Source organism: Ochotona princeps, chromosome 4 (genome assembly GCF_030435755.1).
Source record: "Ochotona princeps isolate mOchPri1 chromosome 4, mOchPri1.hap1, whole genome shotgun sequence".
Classification (NCBI taxonomy): Eukaryota; Metazoa; Chordata; class Mammalia; order Lagomorpha; family Ochotonidae; genus Ochotona; species Ochotona princeps.
The window spans coordinates 107,479,827-107,496,346 of NC_080835.1; the positions used below are offsets into that span (position 1 = coordinate 107,479,827).

The 16,520-nt window shown below is 43.1% G+C and overlaps 1 protein-coding gene across 2 annotated transcripts in view; it reads right to left on the reverse strand.

Annotated features, from left to right (window-relative positions):
• Positions 1-16,520, reverse strand: part of LOC101523875 (neurotrimin) — a 1,051,792-nt gene that overhangs the window by 219,944 nt on the left and 815,328 nt on the right. For both annotated transcript variants that reach the window (XM_004593275.3, XM_058664095.1), the window contains exon 3: positions 7,971-8,203. In XM_004593275.3, the coding sequence (XP_004593332.1) occupies positions 7,971-8,203 (233 nt within the window). The remainder of the gene's footprint in view (positions 1-7,970; positions 8,204-16,520) is intronic.

Genomic DNA, 16,520 nt, shown 5'->3' on the forward strand with positions numbered 1-16,520 from the left:
CCAGCAATGCTCTGCACAGGTTTGAATAGCAGCTTCAAATCCAGGCCGTCGGCTGCTGCTAGGTGAATTAGAGTTTATGTTCAGTATAATAAATGGTTCAAGATGAATACAGGCACATTTCTGTTTTTTAATCCTGGAATGGTGCTATATGCTCTCTGCGAAACAGAGAGAGAAGAGACTGGTTCTATTTAGTTTGTCTGATTGCTTTGAAGATTCGGACAGTTTGGCTCTGAAAAAACCATGGTTCTCTATTCATTAAAGTGTCAATAATACTCAGTCCAGGCATATCGACGGCGGATTAGCTTGGGCTGAGTCTGTGTACAAGACCAATGCCTTCTTTAACCCAGCTTGTTTCCAGATCAATACACCCATCAGCATTCAAAAATTAGCCCAAGATGAGATTCCAATACTTGAGATGGTGTGTCATGCAAAGAGGGCATCCAGCCAAGTCTCAGATGGAAACGCCTCGCTGCAGATTAGATGTTTTCCGTTAGCCTGGTTGTGAGTGAAGATGGATGGAGACCACATCCCCTCGCTTCCTCCCACCCCTCCACTGCCACAGATGCCCAGCATCTCTCCTGGAACTGATACGAGAGCCTATGTGCTTCAACAAACATTTCTTAAAGTGTAGTTTGTATAAGGCACTCTGCTAGGTGTTTACAGAAGCGGGGGTGCGGGTATGTGTATGTGGGCAGGAGGGTGTGGCAGGGTGGGGGTACTTTAAGGGGGAAAACGTATCCAAAATCTGGTCCGTCCTTTCAAGAAAACTTCAGTATTTTTCACTTCTTTTGTTTCCCAGTCCCATAAACATTCTGCTTTCTAAAGCAATTATCTGTGATGGTTCATATTTCTAGTCTTTATTGTCACTGCTAGATATTCCACTAGCCTAAGTATGTATGGGAGAGGGGGGCAGAGTGGTGGGGTGTAAGGAATAAACAAAAACATGCAGAATGGCCTCAAAAGCACCGACTAACATTGAAGGTGGCACCAGCAGAGAATCGGTCAAATCTCCCCTTAGAATGTTGACTCTGAGACTTTTGTTTGTGCACTCACCTATAATTAAAATGTACTTCATGCTAAAAATGTGCACATATTGATGCAAAAAGTGTTTCATGTAGCAAAGCCTCCTATCCTATTTGCTATATACCCCAATACCTTAGATGCAATTCCATTTCCTTTATAGATGGCTTGCACCCAGCAGTTTGAAAAATATCCATTTGTGGAATCAATTAAAGAAAAAAAGCCATCATAATTTCCTTCAAGGAAGGAAAAGAAAACAAAATACAATAAAACCTTGATAGGCCTCCACTTGGCTGCAGTGTGCAGGGCCTGCATCCTGCTCCCATCCCGTGGCCAGAGCCGGGGCTGGCATGACTCCTTCTGAAGGGTCTTCCTCTCACTACCTCTCAGCACCTGGCTCTTCCCACCATGATCTATGATCCAGGCTTCCAGTGGCTACCACAGCCAGCTCTCCCCACACCCCTTCCTAGGGGCCTCACCTCTGTTCTGGACATGCTAAAGGTGGCTCAGCAAAGAGCCTCCAGGAGAGTTATTTTTCCTCTGGGCCTGTTATCCAGCTGGATGAAGGGAACCTGGAATCAGGCTGGTGAAGAAAGTACACACTCAATGGCACTGCTCAGAGCTTATGCTCTGATCACGACATTATTTTGTTTATCTTGTTTTTCATGGGGGATTTAAGTGGTCCATTGCAAAAAGAAGTTTCCAGTGAAAAAAAGAATGAGTGTGTGGCACCTACAATTAAACTGTTACTAAGGATACATGTATCCTTATCAAAATGCAGGTTTGAGTCCTGGCTGCTCTACTTCTGATCCGACTCCCTGCTGATGTAACCGGGAAGTAGTGGAGGATGGCCCAAGTACTTCGGTGTCTGCTTTCAACCTGCCGGAATAGGATGGACATACTGGCTCCTGGCTTTAGCATCTAATATTTGGAAAATGAAGCAGAAGAGGGAAAAGTCAGTCTCTCTCTATCTCTGTCTCTCTCTCCATCTCTCTCTCTCTCTTTCTCCCGTTCAGGAAAATAAATCTTTTAAACTCAATTATCGTAAAAACACGAACATTATAGTTAACACATAAATAGCACTATGCTTTCCACTTCTCATGTTAAATGCATGGAAAATTCAACAGTCTTCTAATTTCTCACATGGACCTCATTTACAGCAAGAGAACCTGAGGCACAATACCTCCACCTGAATATGGGACAGCAAGCAATCCATTCTGGCTGAAAGCTCTTCCATGCTGACTAGGAATCCATCCATGGGATCAAGTGTTACGTGAAGGCCCCAGGAACAATGCTTCTTCATAAAACGAGGAGATGACAATGCACAGAGATTGAGAAACAGAACAGAACCAAGGAAAATACAGAAAACAAGACGAACAAAAACCAAACAAAACAGGTAACATACAAAGCCCTAAGAACTGAGACTGAGCATGCAGAAGAAGGCACTGGGTAAAATCATCTCCCAGAGACACGTACACAGGCATCCAAGGGACAATGTGGCATCACAACCAGCTGGCAGAGAAGGCCCAAGGCAGCTGGGAACAGTGGCCCTTGACTCAGAAGGATGGAGCTGCCATCAAGCCTAGGGCACCCTGGGCAATTCTGCTGTTCTTAAGACATGGGGTAGGGCGTAGAATACACAGCACCAGAAAAGGATTGAAATGCTGCTCTTGGGAGACAATAACCAGAACAAAGAGCTGCCATTGGGAGGATCACTCAAATGGGAACACTGGAGCTCATCCGGGGGTACCAGAGACCCTGCAGAAGCCACAGAGCAGGGGCAGCAACACGGATACAGTCCCAGGGAATCCTCCTAGCAGCGAAAGAACAGGACAGCCTTGGCAGGACCTACCTGTAGCAATGCTTTTTGTGGACCCACAGGGTTCAACAGTCATTTCAGGCTATGGCCCCAATTAGAAGGCTGCCTTCATTGCCGAGGATAGCTATGCCACAGGAAAGGAACGTATTTTATGCCGACTCCTACCCCAACTCAATCCACTTCTCAGAGCCCAGGCTTGGCAGTCTGCCAACTCCAGGAACAAGCCACTGTTAGCATACATACTACCCTAGGGGACACAGGCATGCCCACTTCCATGGGGACCTGGAGACATTATATTCCACACTAGAATGAAAGATGACAGCCTCACAAAGCAACTAGATTCGACAGAGCAACTGGGACCTGGGCTCTTTAGCACTGGCAGCACTCTGCAGTGCAAGCTATGCAGGGCACAGAACTGCAGGAGGATTCAGCCTTCAGGACACTGGAGATAGGGAACCTGAGCCTTCCTACTTGGAACCTAGGGAATGACTCTGCACACTGAGGTACCACACCAGGGCTCCTAGCTTCGAACCTGGAAACAGTGTATGTACCCTTTCTGCTCCTAGTGCCACTGATATTCTCATGACCCCAGCCCCTTCCTGGGGCAGAGGCTGAGGGACTCCATTTCTACTTCCTCACTGAGTGCCAGGGCTGCCCCAGACCCTCAGACCACCACCATGATGTCAAGGACAGCCAACAGGCATCTATAAGACCATACTATGGAACATACCTGAAACTAAAGCCAAGACAACTCACAAAACTAAGACCCTAGGACATAGCTTCGGGCAATTTTTTTTTTCTTTTTACTATGAAAACCATCCTTTATAAGCAATGGAGCTTACCAACTCACCAGATGAGTAAGAAAAATCAAGGCATGTTGATGTTTCTGAAGAGAAATACACACACACACACAGTTGGAAATAGAATCTAACCAAAAAATATTAAGGAAATGCTTGATAAAAGAATTCCAAAGAATGATTGTAAGAATACTTGAAGAGACATAAGATAGTGCATACAGTTAAATGAAATCAGAAATGAAGAGGTATAACATAACTTTGAAATTCAACCAACATATAAAGATCTTGAGGAAGAACTAAACAGAAATCTCGGATATGAGGAACTCAATGAGTCAGACAGAAAATGTCAATAACAGGCGTGAGCAAGCAGAAGGCAGAACCTTTACACATAGAGACAGATCTAATGAAAGGCAGCAGTCACACCGAACACAATGAACTCTCTTGGAAACATCTAGGGAACAAACATGAAGATGCAGGAATCTCCGAGGGAGACATCTAGAGGCAAAGAAATCCTACTTAATATAAAGAAGCTGAAAATCTCCCAGATATAGGGAAAGATATGGACACTCGAAGTTCAGGAGCCAGTAGGACATCAAACAGAAACACTGGAAAGATCCTCACAAAGAGACAGGCTTCACAACTCTAACAAGAAGAGAAAATTCTAAAAATTTCAAGGCAAAATTACCAAGGGTCTTTTAAGGAAACCCTCGTTTAAATAATACCAGATTTCACAACAGATGTGTCACATGCCAAGAGAAGATGAAATGATATATCCCAAGTTCTAAAAGAGGAAAGAAAAGCTGCCAGCCAAGAATCCTATAACCAGCAAAGCTACCCTTAATAAATAAAGAAACTCGGGAACTCTTCATCATCTTCAGCCTTACAAACAATGTTCACCGGAGTCCTAACGAAGAAGCAAAGGAAGATAACTATCATTCTGAAAACACCTGGAAGAATAAATCCCACTAGATTATGAAATACTTTACAAAATCAGGATAAGTGAATACTTTTCAATAATAACATTGAATGTAAATGAATTAAATTCTCCCAATTAAATTATACGCTGGCTGAATGAAGTTGAACAAAGCAATACCAACAATGTACTCCCTACACACGATATGAAAATGAAGGAATGGAAAGACACACCCGGACAATGTGAGTGAATTGCCTCTTCTAACATAGGACAAATATGCATTAACCCAAAAACCATAAGAGAGAGGTAAAGGCTGCTAAATGCTGATTATGCAATCATCTCGACAAGATGATGTGATTGTCACTGAAATACAGCATTGCAGCTCTCACTTGTAGAATGTATTACAGGATTTTCAAACTATATCAAAAACGAATGTTTTGATACTCTGAAGAAAATCTAATCTTACTGTTAGATATGTATTTTTACTTAAAATGTTGATAGCCTTGTTTTCAAAGTTTCTAATGAAACTTTGGAAATTGAGTATTAAATTCAAATAAAGATACACTAGCCACCAAAAAAACCCAAATTCATCATACATGCACTTAGTGCTGAAACGCTCAATTTCTATATACGTGGTGAGACAGGCCCCAGTCCAATAATACAGGGGGGATTTAAAATTATACTTTCATCAATACACAAATAATTCAGAAAAAAAAACAATAAACATCAGCTTAAAGTTCTATAACTGGGCCGGCACGATAGCATCGTGGTTAAACTCCTTGCCTTACATGCGCCAGGATTCCATATGGGCGCCGGTTCTACTCCCGGCAGCCCAGCTTCCCAGCTCCCTGCTTGTGTCTGGGAAAGCAGTCGAGGACGGCCCAAAGCCTTGGGACCCTGCAGCTGCAAGGGAGATCAGGAAGAGCTCCTGGCTCCTGGCTACAGATTGGCTCAGCTCCAGCCATTGGGGCCACTTGGGGAGTGAACCATCGGATGGAAGATCTTCCTCTCTGTCTCTCCTCCTCTCTGTATATCTGCCTTTCCAATAAAAGTAAATAAATCTTTAAAAAAAATTCTACAACTTAAATGGACTCAAATTTATGTATAGACTATTTGATCACACAGCTGCAGAATGCACATTTTTTCAGCACTACATAGAACATTTTCTAGGGTATAGAATAAGTTAGGCCAAAATCAAGTCTCAATAAATGTACATATATTATATATATATACATATATACAATATATATGTATATATAATTTCCTTTATATTTTTCCAGCTATAGTGGAATAAAGTTAGAATTCAACAGAAGAAATTTGGGGAATTACAAAAATACAGGAGGATAAAGCATTGTACTTATAACCAACAATGGACTCACTGAGGAAAGAAGACATTTTAAAAAATCTCCGAAAAAAAAGAGAGAGCACAGCATATCCAAACTTACAGGATACAATAAAAGGAGAACTATTAAAAGGAAAGTTTATAGCAAAAATATCTACACACAAAAAATAAACAAATAAACAATGTAATGAAGTAACTCCAGGTATTGGAAAGGCAATAACCAACCAAACTCCCAATCAGCACATGGAAATGAAAAAGAAGCAGAGCAGAAATAAATGAAATAAATAGTAAACAAGTGAAAATATTAATTAAATGCAGGGGCTTTTAAAAGATAAATAAAATCAATAATCCTTTAGCTAGATTAAGCAACAAAAGAAGCAAAAAACTGAAATGAATAAAATCAGAGATGAAAAACTACATATTAAAATGGACGCCACAGAAATACATATCAGCCAGTTGGAAAAGCCAGAAGAGAAGGCAAGTTCTCCAGAACATACATAACTTAAAATCATGCCAGGAGAACAAAAAGAATCCAAAACAAAACAAAAATAATAATGAGATTGACTAAGCACTTAAGTATCTCCCAACTTGTGACTTCGCTGCTGAGCCCCATCAAACAGTTTTTGTTTTTTGTTTTTGATAGACTAATTAATTTATTTCAACGACACAGAGACAGGAAGAGGCAGAGAGAAAAAAAACTCTTCCATCTGCCAGTTCGTTCCCCAGATGTCTGCAATATCCAGGGCTGATCTAAGCTGAAGTTAGCCGCCTGGAGCTCCACCCTGCTCTCCCACTTGGGTGTCAGGGGCTCACAGGTGTGTGCCATTTTCTCCTGCCTTCCCGGGCACATTCCCGGGGACGGGATGAGAACGGAATCTGATCAGATATAAACCATGACTCCAGTAGTGGGTACTGGCGCTGCAAGCAGAGGTTTCCCTGTGGCACCGCAAGACTAGCATCCTCTACCATACTTTTAAGGAAGAAATGATCAAATTTTTTGGAAACTGTTCCAAAAACTTAATAGAGGGAATCCTACCAAAATCATTCCATAAGGCAGCATTAACCTAAGACCAGACCAAAGACATGAGAAAAGAGAAAACCATCAACTAGTATCCCCAAAAAGCCTATGTGTAAAAATCATTTTAAAAAATAAGAAACAGAATGCAACAGCATATCAAAAGCATCATCCATCACATTTAGGTGAGTTTTATCCCAAGGATGCAAAGACAGCTAGACATACATAAATCAATAAATGTAACATATTACAGCAACAGAATGAAAGATAAAAATTATATAGCTATCTTAATAGATGCAGAAAAAGGTATTTGATGGAACTTAATATTAACTCATGTTGAAAAGTCTAAACGGATTAAGTATAGCAGGTTCATACCTCACCATAATAAAGGCTGTACTTGACAAACTCACAGCCAACCTTACACAGAATGAGAAGCTGAAAGCATTTTCTTTAAGTTCTGTAACTAGACAAGGATATCAGTTCCCATCACTCATATCCAATACTGTATTGAATGTCTTAGGCAATTAGGAAAGAGAAAGAAGTAAAAGTAACACAAATAGGAAGGGGAGAAGACAAATCAGGGATGACATGATTCTATATATAGAAATCCTTAAAGACTCCAAAGATAATGGAGATGCTAATTGCTGATTTGAGCAGTCTATGCTGTATGCATGCATTAAAATATTGCCTAGTGTCCCATAAGGGAGTATGAGAACTATCTGTCAACTCACAATTTTGAAAAGAAAAGAAAGCAACAGCAATAACATGAAATGAAGCAAAATGAAGCAAGCTGGGGTTAGACGAAATACAAAAATGCCAAAGAAAGTGCTTTGGAAATCAATTAGAATGTAATACCCTAAGAAAGTACATTATTGGAACAAAGGTAGAAAAACAATTGGTCCCATTCTAGTAGACAAATACTAAAAAGCTCTATTTTCTGCAACAACATGACAACCAGAAACATGGCCTGGCCAGAAAGAACTGAGAGATCCACCATTGAAAAATCACAGAAAAAGTATTCAACACAGCCTCCCATCTGGACCTCCCAGCCGAGCTGCACCCACCTTGTACAATGAGGTGGACCCGCGAGGTCTTTGGATGGTTGTCTGTCTGCACAGAGCAGGTGTAGGGGCCTTCGTCGTACACATCCACGTTCTGGATCTCAATGCTGTACTGGGTTTGGGTGTTGCTCAGCAGAACCACACGGGGATCCAGGCACCACTTGTCATTCCCAGCGTAGAGGATGGTGCTGCGGTTTAGCCAGGCCACCCGGGTGACCCGGTTGTCAATCGTGCACCTGAAAGGAAGACCAGATGGGTCATAACAAGAGAAATAAAACAGTCAGCATGGCAGGCCCACCTTCATTTCATTGTTGATTTGTCATGGGGGAGAGGGAGGGACCTTCTTGAAATCAGCAGTGCAGACAGGATTGGATGGAAGCTTCAGAACACTGACAGTATCAAACACCGGAGTCCACAGACGTGGACATCTGAGGACACGGCCACGCAAATAACTTCCCACTTAGAACCCGGAGGCCTTTTACACGAGTCCTTCCAGCACCACTGGCCTCCTTCTACTCAAAGACGCTCATGATGTGAGCGATGGCAGCCCCTCACAATACTGTCTAGGTGATCTGCGAGAACCAAGTTGTTCAACACTTACAACAGCCTTATGAACAATATCCTCTGGGAAAAGAACTTCAAGAAAACAGAGAAACTAAGTAATTCTTTCCAAGTCACACAGTATTAGGTAAGAGACTCAGTTTTTCACTACCAAACATTATTCTCATCTTCACAGAGTGAATTCCAACCGAAGGTGCCTAAGATCAGAACTAAATATGGACCACGCCAATTGCTATTCATCTTCACTGTAACTTGGGGTAGAAATGTACAATTACCGCTAGACTGAAGGCATTTTCCAAAATCTCAGAACACATATAAAAATAGATTTCCTGGAGTCCTCAGAACGCAGAAGCTCCCTTCTTGCTTTTACACTTGAAATTCTCCAGTGACTCTCATTGTATCTGCCTGTACTCATTTCCCTCTTCAGATGCACTGCATCCTATGGCCTTAGGCTAAACTCACAAATACAGTGCCCTTACCTTTCCTATAATGAAGCAAATAGCAGTGTTAGCATGGTAGGTATAATGATATCTCAAATATACACCTGCTTTTGCAATGTACAAACCACTTTTCCAGGGACCAGCACAGTGGCTCAATAGGCTAATCCTCTACCTGCAAGCGCAAGCATCCCATGGGGCATTGGTTTATGTCCAACTGCTCCACTTTGGATGCAATTCCCTGCTTATGGCCTAGTAAAACAGCGGAGGATGGCTGAAGTCCTTGAGCCCCTGCACTCATGTGGGAGACCCTGAAGAAGATCTTACTTGCAGCTTTGGATCAGCTCCAGCCATTGAGGCCATTTAGGAGTGAACCAACAGATCAAAGATATTTCTCCGTGTCTTGTTCTCTCTGTAAATCTGCCTTTTCAATAAAAAAATAAAATTTGAAAAAGCGCCTTTCAATTTGCATTGTCTTCCATGGTTCTTGCAACAATTCCTGGGACAGCTTCCCTTTCCCATTTTCTACCTTAAAGGCCAGAGCTCTGCAGTTCTCACTGGTCTGGGGAATTTGTCCCAGGTAAGTGAGTGAGGATGTGGGAGGTAATATCCCCCAAGTCTGTGTGAACCTCTGGAAGCACAAAGGTGGATTTTTTTCAGTAGAGAGAGCTGACTTCTAGTCTCAAGATGGTTTGTGGCCATCTCAGATTCTGAAAATTGCTACTGAACACGTCAGCTTCCCCAGGCAGTCTGTCTGCAGACATCCTGCACCATGCTTCCTTTCTGCTTTACTTGTGTAAATATCAACCACCACCGTGGGGGTCACTCAGGCACAGGTGGATACCTGCTGAGAGCTCCTGTGGGGGAAATTGTCCAATCCTTTGTTCTGGTGTTCTGCAAGCTTTGTGCTGCTCATTGTGCTTTTCAGCAGTGCTGGGTCTCTCTGGCATTACTTGTCACAGACCACATGGAAATGACAGGAGGCCTAACTAGAAACAGGGCAAGGGACTATTTCTCCAAATGAGCAGAGACCACTCACATCAGAACCGCATGAGAACCGTGATAAGTCATGGTTTCACCCCGTCTTGTGCCCTCAGAATCACAGGAAGCCACAATATGGATACATAACAATATGCAATCAGGACATAGCCACACTAAAGTTGGAAGATTGGTGGCACAGAAGAGTATATCCAGATGTATCTAAATAATTTGGTGAGACTTTTTGTAAAAAAACAATTCGGAATCTTGTAAGAATTTCAAAATGGTAAACATACAGCATTAAACCAAGTATAGGTCCCTGTTGAAGCAAACTGTCAGGCCAGCCTTAAAAATCATTCCAGATTTTTGTGCATCTGAGTCATGTATGGCTCTCATTAACGCAAATTTCAGCAGAATGAAGTGGGACTTGAGTGTCTGAATTTTTAGCAAACTCTCAGGTGGTACAACAGGTCCCCGAACTGCTCCTTGAGGCCCTCTTTTTGGAGGTGAATCCTGTGTGGATATAAAGGTTCTAGACGCACTGAACTAGCACCTTAGTCTGCAAGTTCGATCGGCAACTCAACATTAGGCGCATCACCTGGGAGTTCATCGGTAATGGAGGTCCTGAGTCTCCATCTCCGGAGTAATGGACTGAAATCTGTATCCTCATTAGCTTTACCACAGATGAAGTTTGCACTGGTCTGTGGTATACTCCAAGGTTTCCTTTCGGGCTTCAATGACATCATCCAGAATATATTCCGGTGTGACTTCAAAAAAAAGAGAACTCTGACCATCACAGGGAGTACACTATACCTGCCCTTACAATCCGATTCCCTGAAACAGATCAGGAATTACAATGGTCTAAAAACATCTTCGTGAAAGGACAATATCTTTCACAGCTCACTTTGTCAAGAACGTACTTAGGATACTATTGACATAATAACCTTAAGAACAGTCATGCGTTCACCTTTGCTTGGGTCCAACAGTAAGCCAGGAAATATACAGTAATGGATAAGGTTTACTCTACTATATGGTAGGCAGGGTAAAATCCCATTACCAGGACTGTTTAATGTGAACCTCTCAAAACTTTAACTGGATTCACTTAGTACTGTCAAGATTGTCTGAGGCTAAAGACACATTATCTACACAAAGATGATATTGATATTAAATCAACCAAGACTCAACTCTATTTCCTGTTTTGTTTTTAAAGTTAAACTTCCCTTGTTGACCTCATGGGGTCACCAGCAGAGCATCCACATGATTCTCAGGTTCAAATCACCTTAAGGGCCTGACAAAACACAAACCACCATGCTCTCTCCTAAGAACTTTGAATTCAGCAGATCAAAAACCTTGTAGAAAATGCATATTATAAGAAAAACGATGAGTAGATTTTACATATTTTGCACCAAAATAAATTTAACATTTAATTCCACTTTGCACTACTTTTTTTAATCCTCTTATATTCTCAAATGATGCGGATGCTGCTGTGCTGAGCACCACCACCCTTTTTGAATCATTTTCACCTCCGCCTTCTGGTGAGATGAGAGCAGCAGGAAATGACTCCAGTCTGCAACAGCTCCCCATTCTGCTCAGGGGACAGCTTCTTTGTCACCAATATGTTCCGGAAAGCCAGAAGCGGCGTTTGAGGTTTTTGGTGTTTTGTTGTTGTCGTTTTGTTGTTTTTAACTGCAACAGCTGAAATGTGACCAGATCCCAGGTGAATGGCATTAAGACAGGACATGCTGACCTGCAGATAGTAAACTGCTTGAAGAATCATTGATGCCCACAACGGGGGCACCTCACAACCACACGGGGAATAGCACAGATCTGTTCTAGACTTCTCTGTGAGCATCCTATTATGAAAAACTGATGAAATGGAAGTCTTCCCACCACACTGCTCTGCATTACAGAGCCAAAGAGGTTCATCTGCAGATACACCGACACACCGAATGCGGCCAATTTGCAGCACCAGTATGCTCCCCCCATGATGTACTGCACTGGAACACTGGCACAGCTTCAGCGGTGGATTTGGGTACATCCAAGGTCACACTCAGATGTCCAAGCTGTCAGTGCTGGCTATCCATCTCGCTGAGCCTCCACGGAATTAACGTTGTCTTCTGCAGAGAGAGATCACAAGGGGAGCTCAGCCGCCAACTGCTGTCACACCAGTCTACCTGCCCCCATCTCTCTGACTCACTTACCTAGGCTCCACAGCAGAACAAGAGACATTCCTCCAGATTTCAAAAAAGAAAACGATCAACAGCAAAAACGAGTATAATTGCTCCCACAGCCAGAGGAAATGCTTTGGTTCTGGAAAGAAGGGTGAAGTTTGGAGGTGGGAAATACAGTGAACAGGACCCCCACTTTATCATCAGCATATCTATTTTTATGGCATATTGTTTTACCTGCCTTTTGAACGTTTAAAATCCATGAATACAGGTATCTTTAAAAAGTTCATTGAAAATACTATACGCGGTTCTTAAGTCTTTTGCATCAAAATAAACATTTTAATTGTATTATCCATGAACTCTTTGGCATTCCAGGTTATGTGTTTAACTAGGAATGAGAAAAATTTCAAGGCTGTATGTCTCTGACTTACCCAGCTCAACAAACAAACATGAAGATGGTCACTGGTCAGATACTGGGAAACCAGAGGGGAGCAGGATACAAGCCAGAAAGAAAGATGACAAGCAAATAGGGTAGGAGTCCCCAGAGTAAACCTTATAACGCTGTCCCTTTTTCTTTTACAATATTGAGACTTACACATTTCCCGTCTTCAACTTCCCTCAGCCAATCCTGCTGCCATACAAAAACAAAACAAGAGAGAGGATCCTCTTGTATGCGATATTTCCAGACTAGATCCTGAGTGTCCAGCTGCCCTTCATAAGTGTCCAGCTGCCCTTCATGACTGTCCAGCTACCCTTCATGACTGTCCAGCTGCCCTGGACTCAGACGGCAGCTCAGGCTCCAGCTTCACTCTTTGCTTCTGCTTACCCCAGTTCTCCGGCCAGGGACCACCAGCCACTGGGTTTATCTGCGGATTTCCCCTTCACTACCATTCCTGCAGTGGCTCTCCCCTCAGATACGTGCCCCTGTAGTGAGCCTGTGCTGCGCAGAATCCAAACAAAAGTTCCAGGAGGTAGATTTGCTTGTCATTTCAGTGTTGAGCTATTGTGATCTTTCTTTGTCCATGTGTATCTATGGGCAGTTTGCTTTTTTTTTTTTTTTTAAGAAAAGCACCTTCTTATAGACAGTAGGGCTACTTTATGTGAACAAAGATGATTGAGGATGTTCTATCTGCTTTCAAGTCAATGTATTCTCTTTGAAGATGGCTAACTGGCCACAGGAGGATCCAGCCACACAGACACATGCTTAGCCATGCACAGAGCACCAAGGAAAGCAGAGAAAGCAGCTCCACCAGTAATTTTCTTCAGCAGTGTCGCTCTTCCCATTGCTCCGGAGAACACAGGCTCTTGTATGCTTCCTTCCATTGCCCTAATCTCTTGTTGATGAATAGTCCCTTTATCACGCAAACTGCTTGTATATAGAGAAAGGTAGCAGGCTCAGATGTGTGTTGCAGAAATGAAGTCGTGCACTTATGGTATCAGGGTCCCAGGCTGGTTTATGGTTTGAGATGAGAGAGAGGGGATGATTGGATTCTGGAGACTACAAGGAAAATAGAACCAAAGTATTTGCTTGCAACCTTTTAAAGACAAGTAAAGGAAGTGTTGACATAAAGCAAAAGGCTATTGAAGAGAGGGAGAGAAATCCTGGCTTGTCTTTCTTAAACACACAAGCCTGAAGATCTGAGGGCAATAATGGGTCCAGGCAGTGTATAACCCAACCTTTCTTTCTCTCACATGGTCCTTTAACTGCTTTAGCAAGCAGGCACGTCCAGCGCGACGCTTGAGACCACAACAAAATAAGCACTTCCGCCCTTCACAGCACCTGGTCACAATCTCTTCTTATCGCCCCCAAATGTTCCAGCTGCATTAACTTTGGTGCCTCTAAGTATTCAACATGGGCCCCAGCCTCCCTCCCCTTATACTACATAGAGGATTATTAGAACCTAAATGGCTTAGACATACCCACACCTGGTGCGCCAGGGCAAGTATGTGCAGTGCATACATGGACCTTTGTGAGAAAGTGTTATTTGGGAAACCAGAATGCTTTATCCCCCAAACACTGAAAATTTAGATATTGGTTCATACTTCAGTCCACCCATTGTAGGAGATGGCCTCCCTGCTTAGGCTGCAAATGTTGACCCTACTGGGTACTTTTTAAAGTCTGGACTCGTGTTGATATTTACAAAATTGGTGGCTGGGGTTCTCTAGAGACAAAAACAAAACAAAACAAAACAAAACAAAACTTACACTCAATCCGTTACACTCATCTTGCAACCATGATTGGTTGTGCTTTACATGAGAAAATACATATGTGCCATGAAACCCTTCCTAGTTATGAAACTAATGCCAAGGCTGGCCATGCCTGGGTGGACTCAGAAGTACAAATCTGTGGGGGAGGAAAAAAACACAAAACTCCTAGCTGCACACACACTGTGCAACGAGGCTCCCACCACCAGCCGCCAGCTGTGATCTGATGCAAAGCAGGCCTGGAAGCCAGGCAGCTGGAATGAAAACCCCAGCTACAATCTGGGAGCCTCTGTGGCTTCAGAGAGCTAACCGTACTGCCCGGGTCTCCGTTTAAGTTGTGTCTCCAGTGGAAATAACTTTTCTTCCTTCATGAGGTTAACGAGAATAGAACCACGCCACGTAATGCCCTGCTTCGCATATTACAGAAACTCGACTAACGACCTCCTAGACTGCCTCTACTACCTACCCTTGTCTCGCGTTGGCTGTATATGTATGCTACACGGCTGACTAAGCTAAAAATTCTTGAAATAGAGCAACCATGCCTATTGTCACTGGTATATCTACAGACCATCACATAGATCGTGAAGTTAACCCAACAATAAACACTGTCTCTCTGCTGATAATTGCTCAAAGAAAATCTACCATTGTTCACAGTCTCCTGAGAGATAAGACAATATACAGCTAATAGGGCCCGGCGGCGTGGTCTAGCGGCTAAAGTCCTCGCCTTGAAAGCCCCGGGATCCCATATGGGCGCCGGTTCTAATCCCGGCAGCTCCACTTCCCATCCAGCTCCCTGCTTGTGGCCTGGGAAAGCAGTCGAGGACGGCCCAGTGCATTGGGACACTGCACCCACGTTGGAGACCCGGAAGAGGTTCCAGGTTCCCGGCATCGGATCGGCGCAGCACCGGCCCGTTGCGGCTCACTTGGGGAGTGAAACATCGGATGGAAGATCTTCCTCTCTGTCTCTCCTCCTCTGTGTATATCTGGCTGTAATAAAATGAATAAATCTTTAAAAAAAAAATATATACAGCTAATAAAGACGCACTTCGAAAGGACAATTACTCTGCAAGCCCCCATCAACCTGTATTTCAAACACAAATGCACAAACCTTTTCTGTGATGAGTAACTGTTTATGGAAATCAAAGTAACAAATGTGGTTCCCTTTCCTGTCTGCAATATTTCAGGAGGAATTACAAGTTTGGCTTTGCCAGTCTTCAGCTAACACACCTACTGATGCATTCCTCATGTCTGATTCAAAAAGACTAGCCTTGTTTAAAAGCAAAGGTTTGCGTGAGATGGACTATGACTTCCCTGAAATTAACAGCAGAGCATTCTGATTTGTACCAGAGAGGAAAACCCAACATCAAAACTCTCTCTGTTATCTGTATGCTACGTTCACTTTGGGGATTTCATGACTGGATGCTTATCTCTCCTTAATACAGTCTTTATTGTTTTTATCTCTTTTTAAAACAAATTCCTGTACTCTTACCAAGGCCAAGTTTAAACATCACTTTACATCCTGGTGATCATGCGTAAAAAGTGAGGACCACCCCAGAAGCATTCTTCAGGCTCTACTCTCAGGGGTACTAGAGGCAGCAGGATCACCTCGCATCTTTTTGTGATGCATGAGGCTATGGAAAAATGGGATATCAAAACTATTTTTGTCTCTAGCCTCAGGACCCTTACCCAAGATTTCTACTCATTTCAGGGCAGTTCAGATCTTGGCCAGCCTTTGGCAGGATTCAAGGATGGAAAGAGCTTCATAAAAAGAAAGTGCAGTGTGCAGCATTTCAGGCTACATCATGAACATGAGCAAAATACAAAGAAACTGGAAGACATTCTTGAAGAATGTGGGGAGGAAGGGAAATGTGGATTGCATGGTATAGAATGTTCCAGTAGAAGACAAAAATACCAGAAATGAATCCAGCAGGTCAATGGGCAACCCAAGTCTTCTGCAGACTGGCCTGTACTGGACACAGCCACAGGCTCTCTGCTGCTGGGTTCCCAGGGATTCAGCCTGTGGAAGGAGTGATAAAAGACAGGGAGGTGTGGAAAGAACAGAAAGTGCCAGAGACTGTCTACATCCCCTATTGAAGATCACAGCTGCTCACTGGTGCCTTCACACAGCCTTCTCTCCCAAGTGGGAGCTGTGAACTGTCCTCACGCCTTCAGGTCTAAGGAGTGTTAAGCATGCTGTCCTGTTC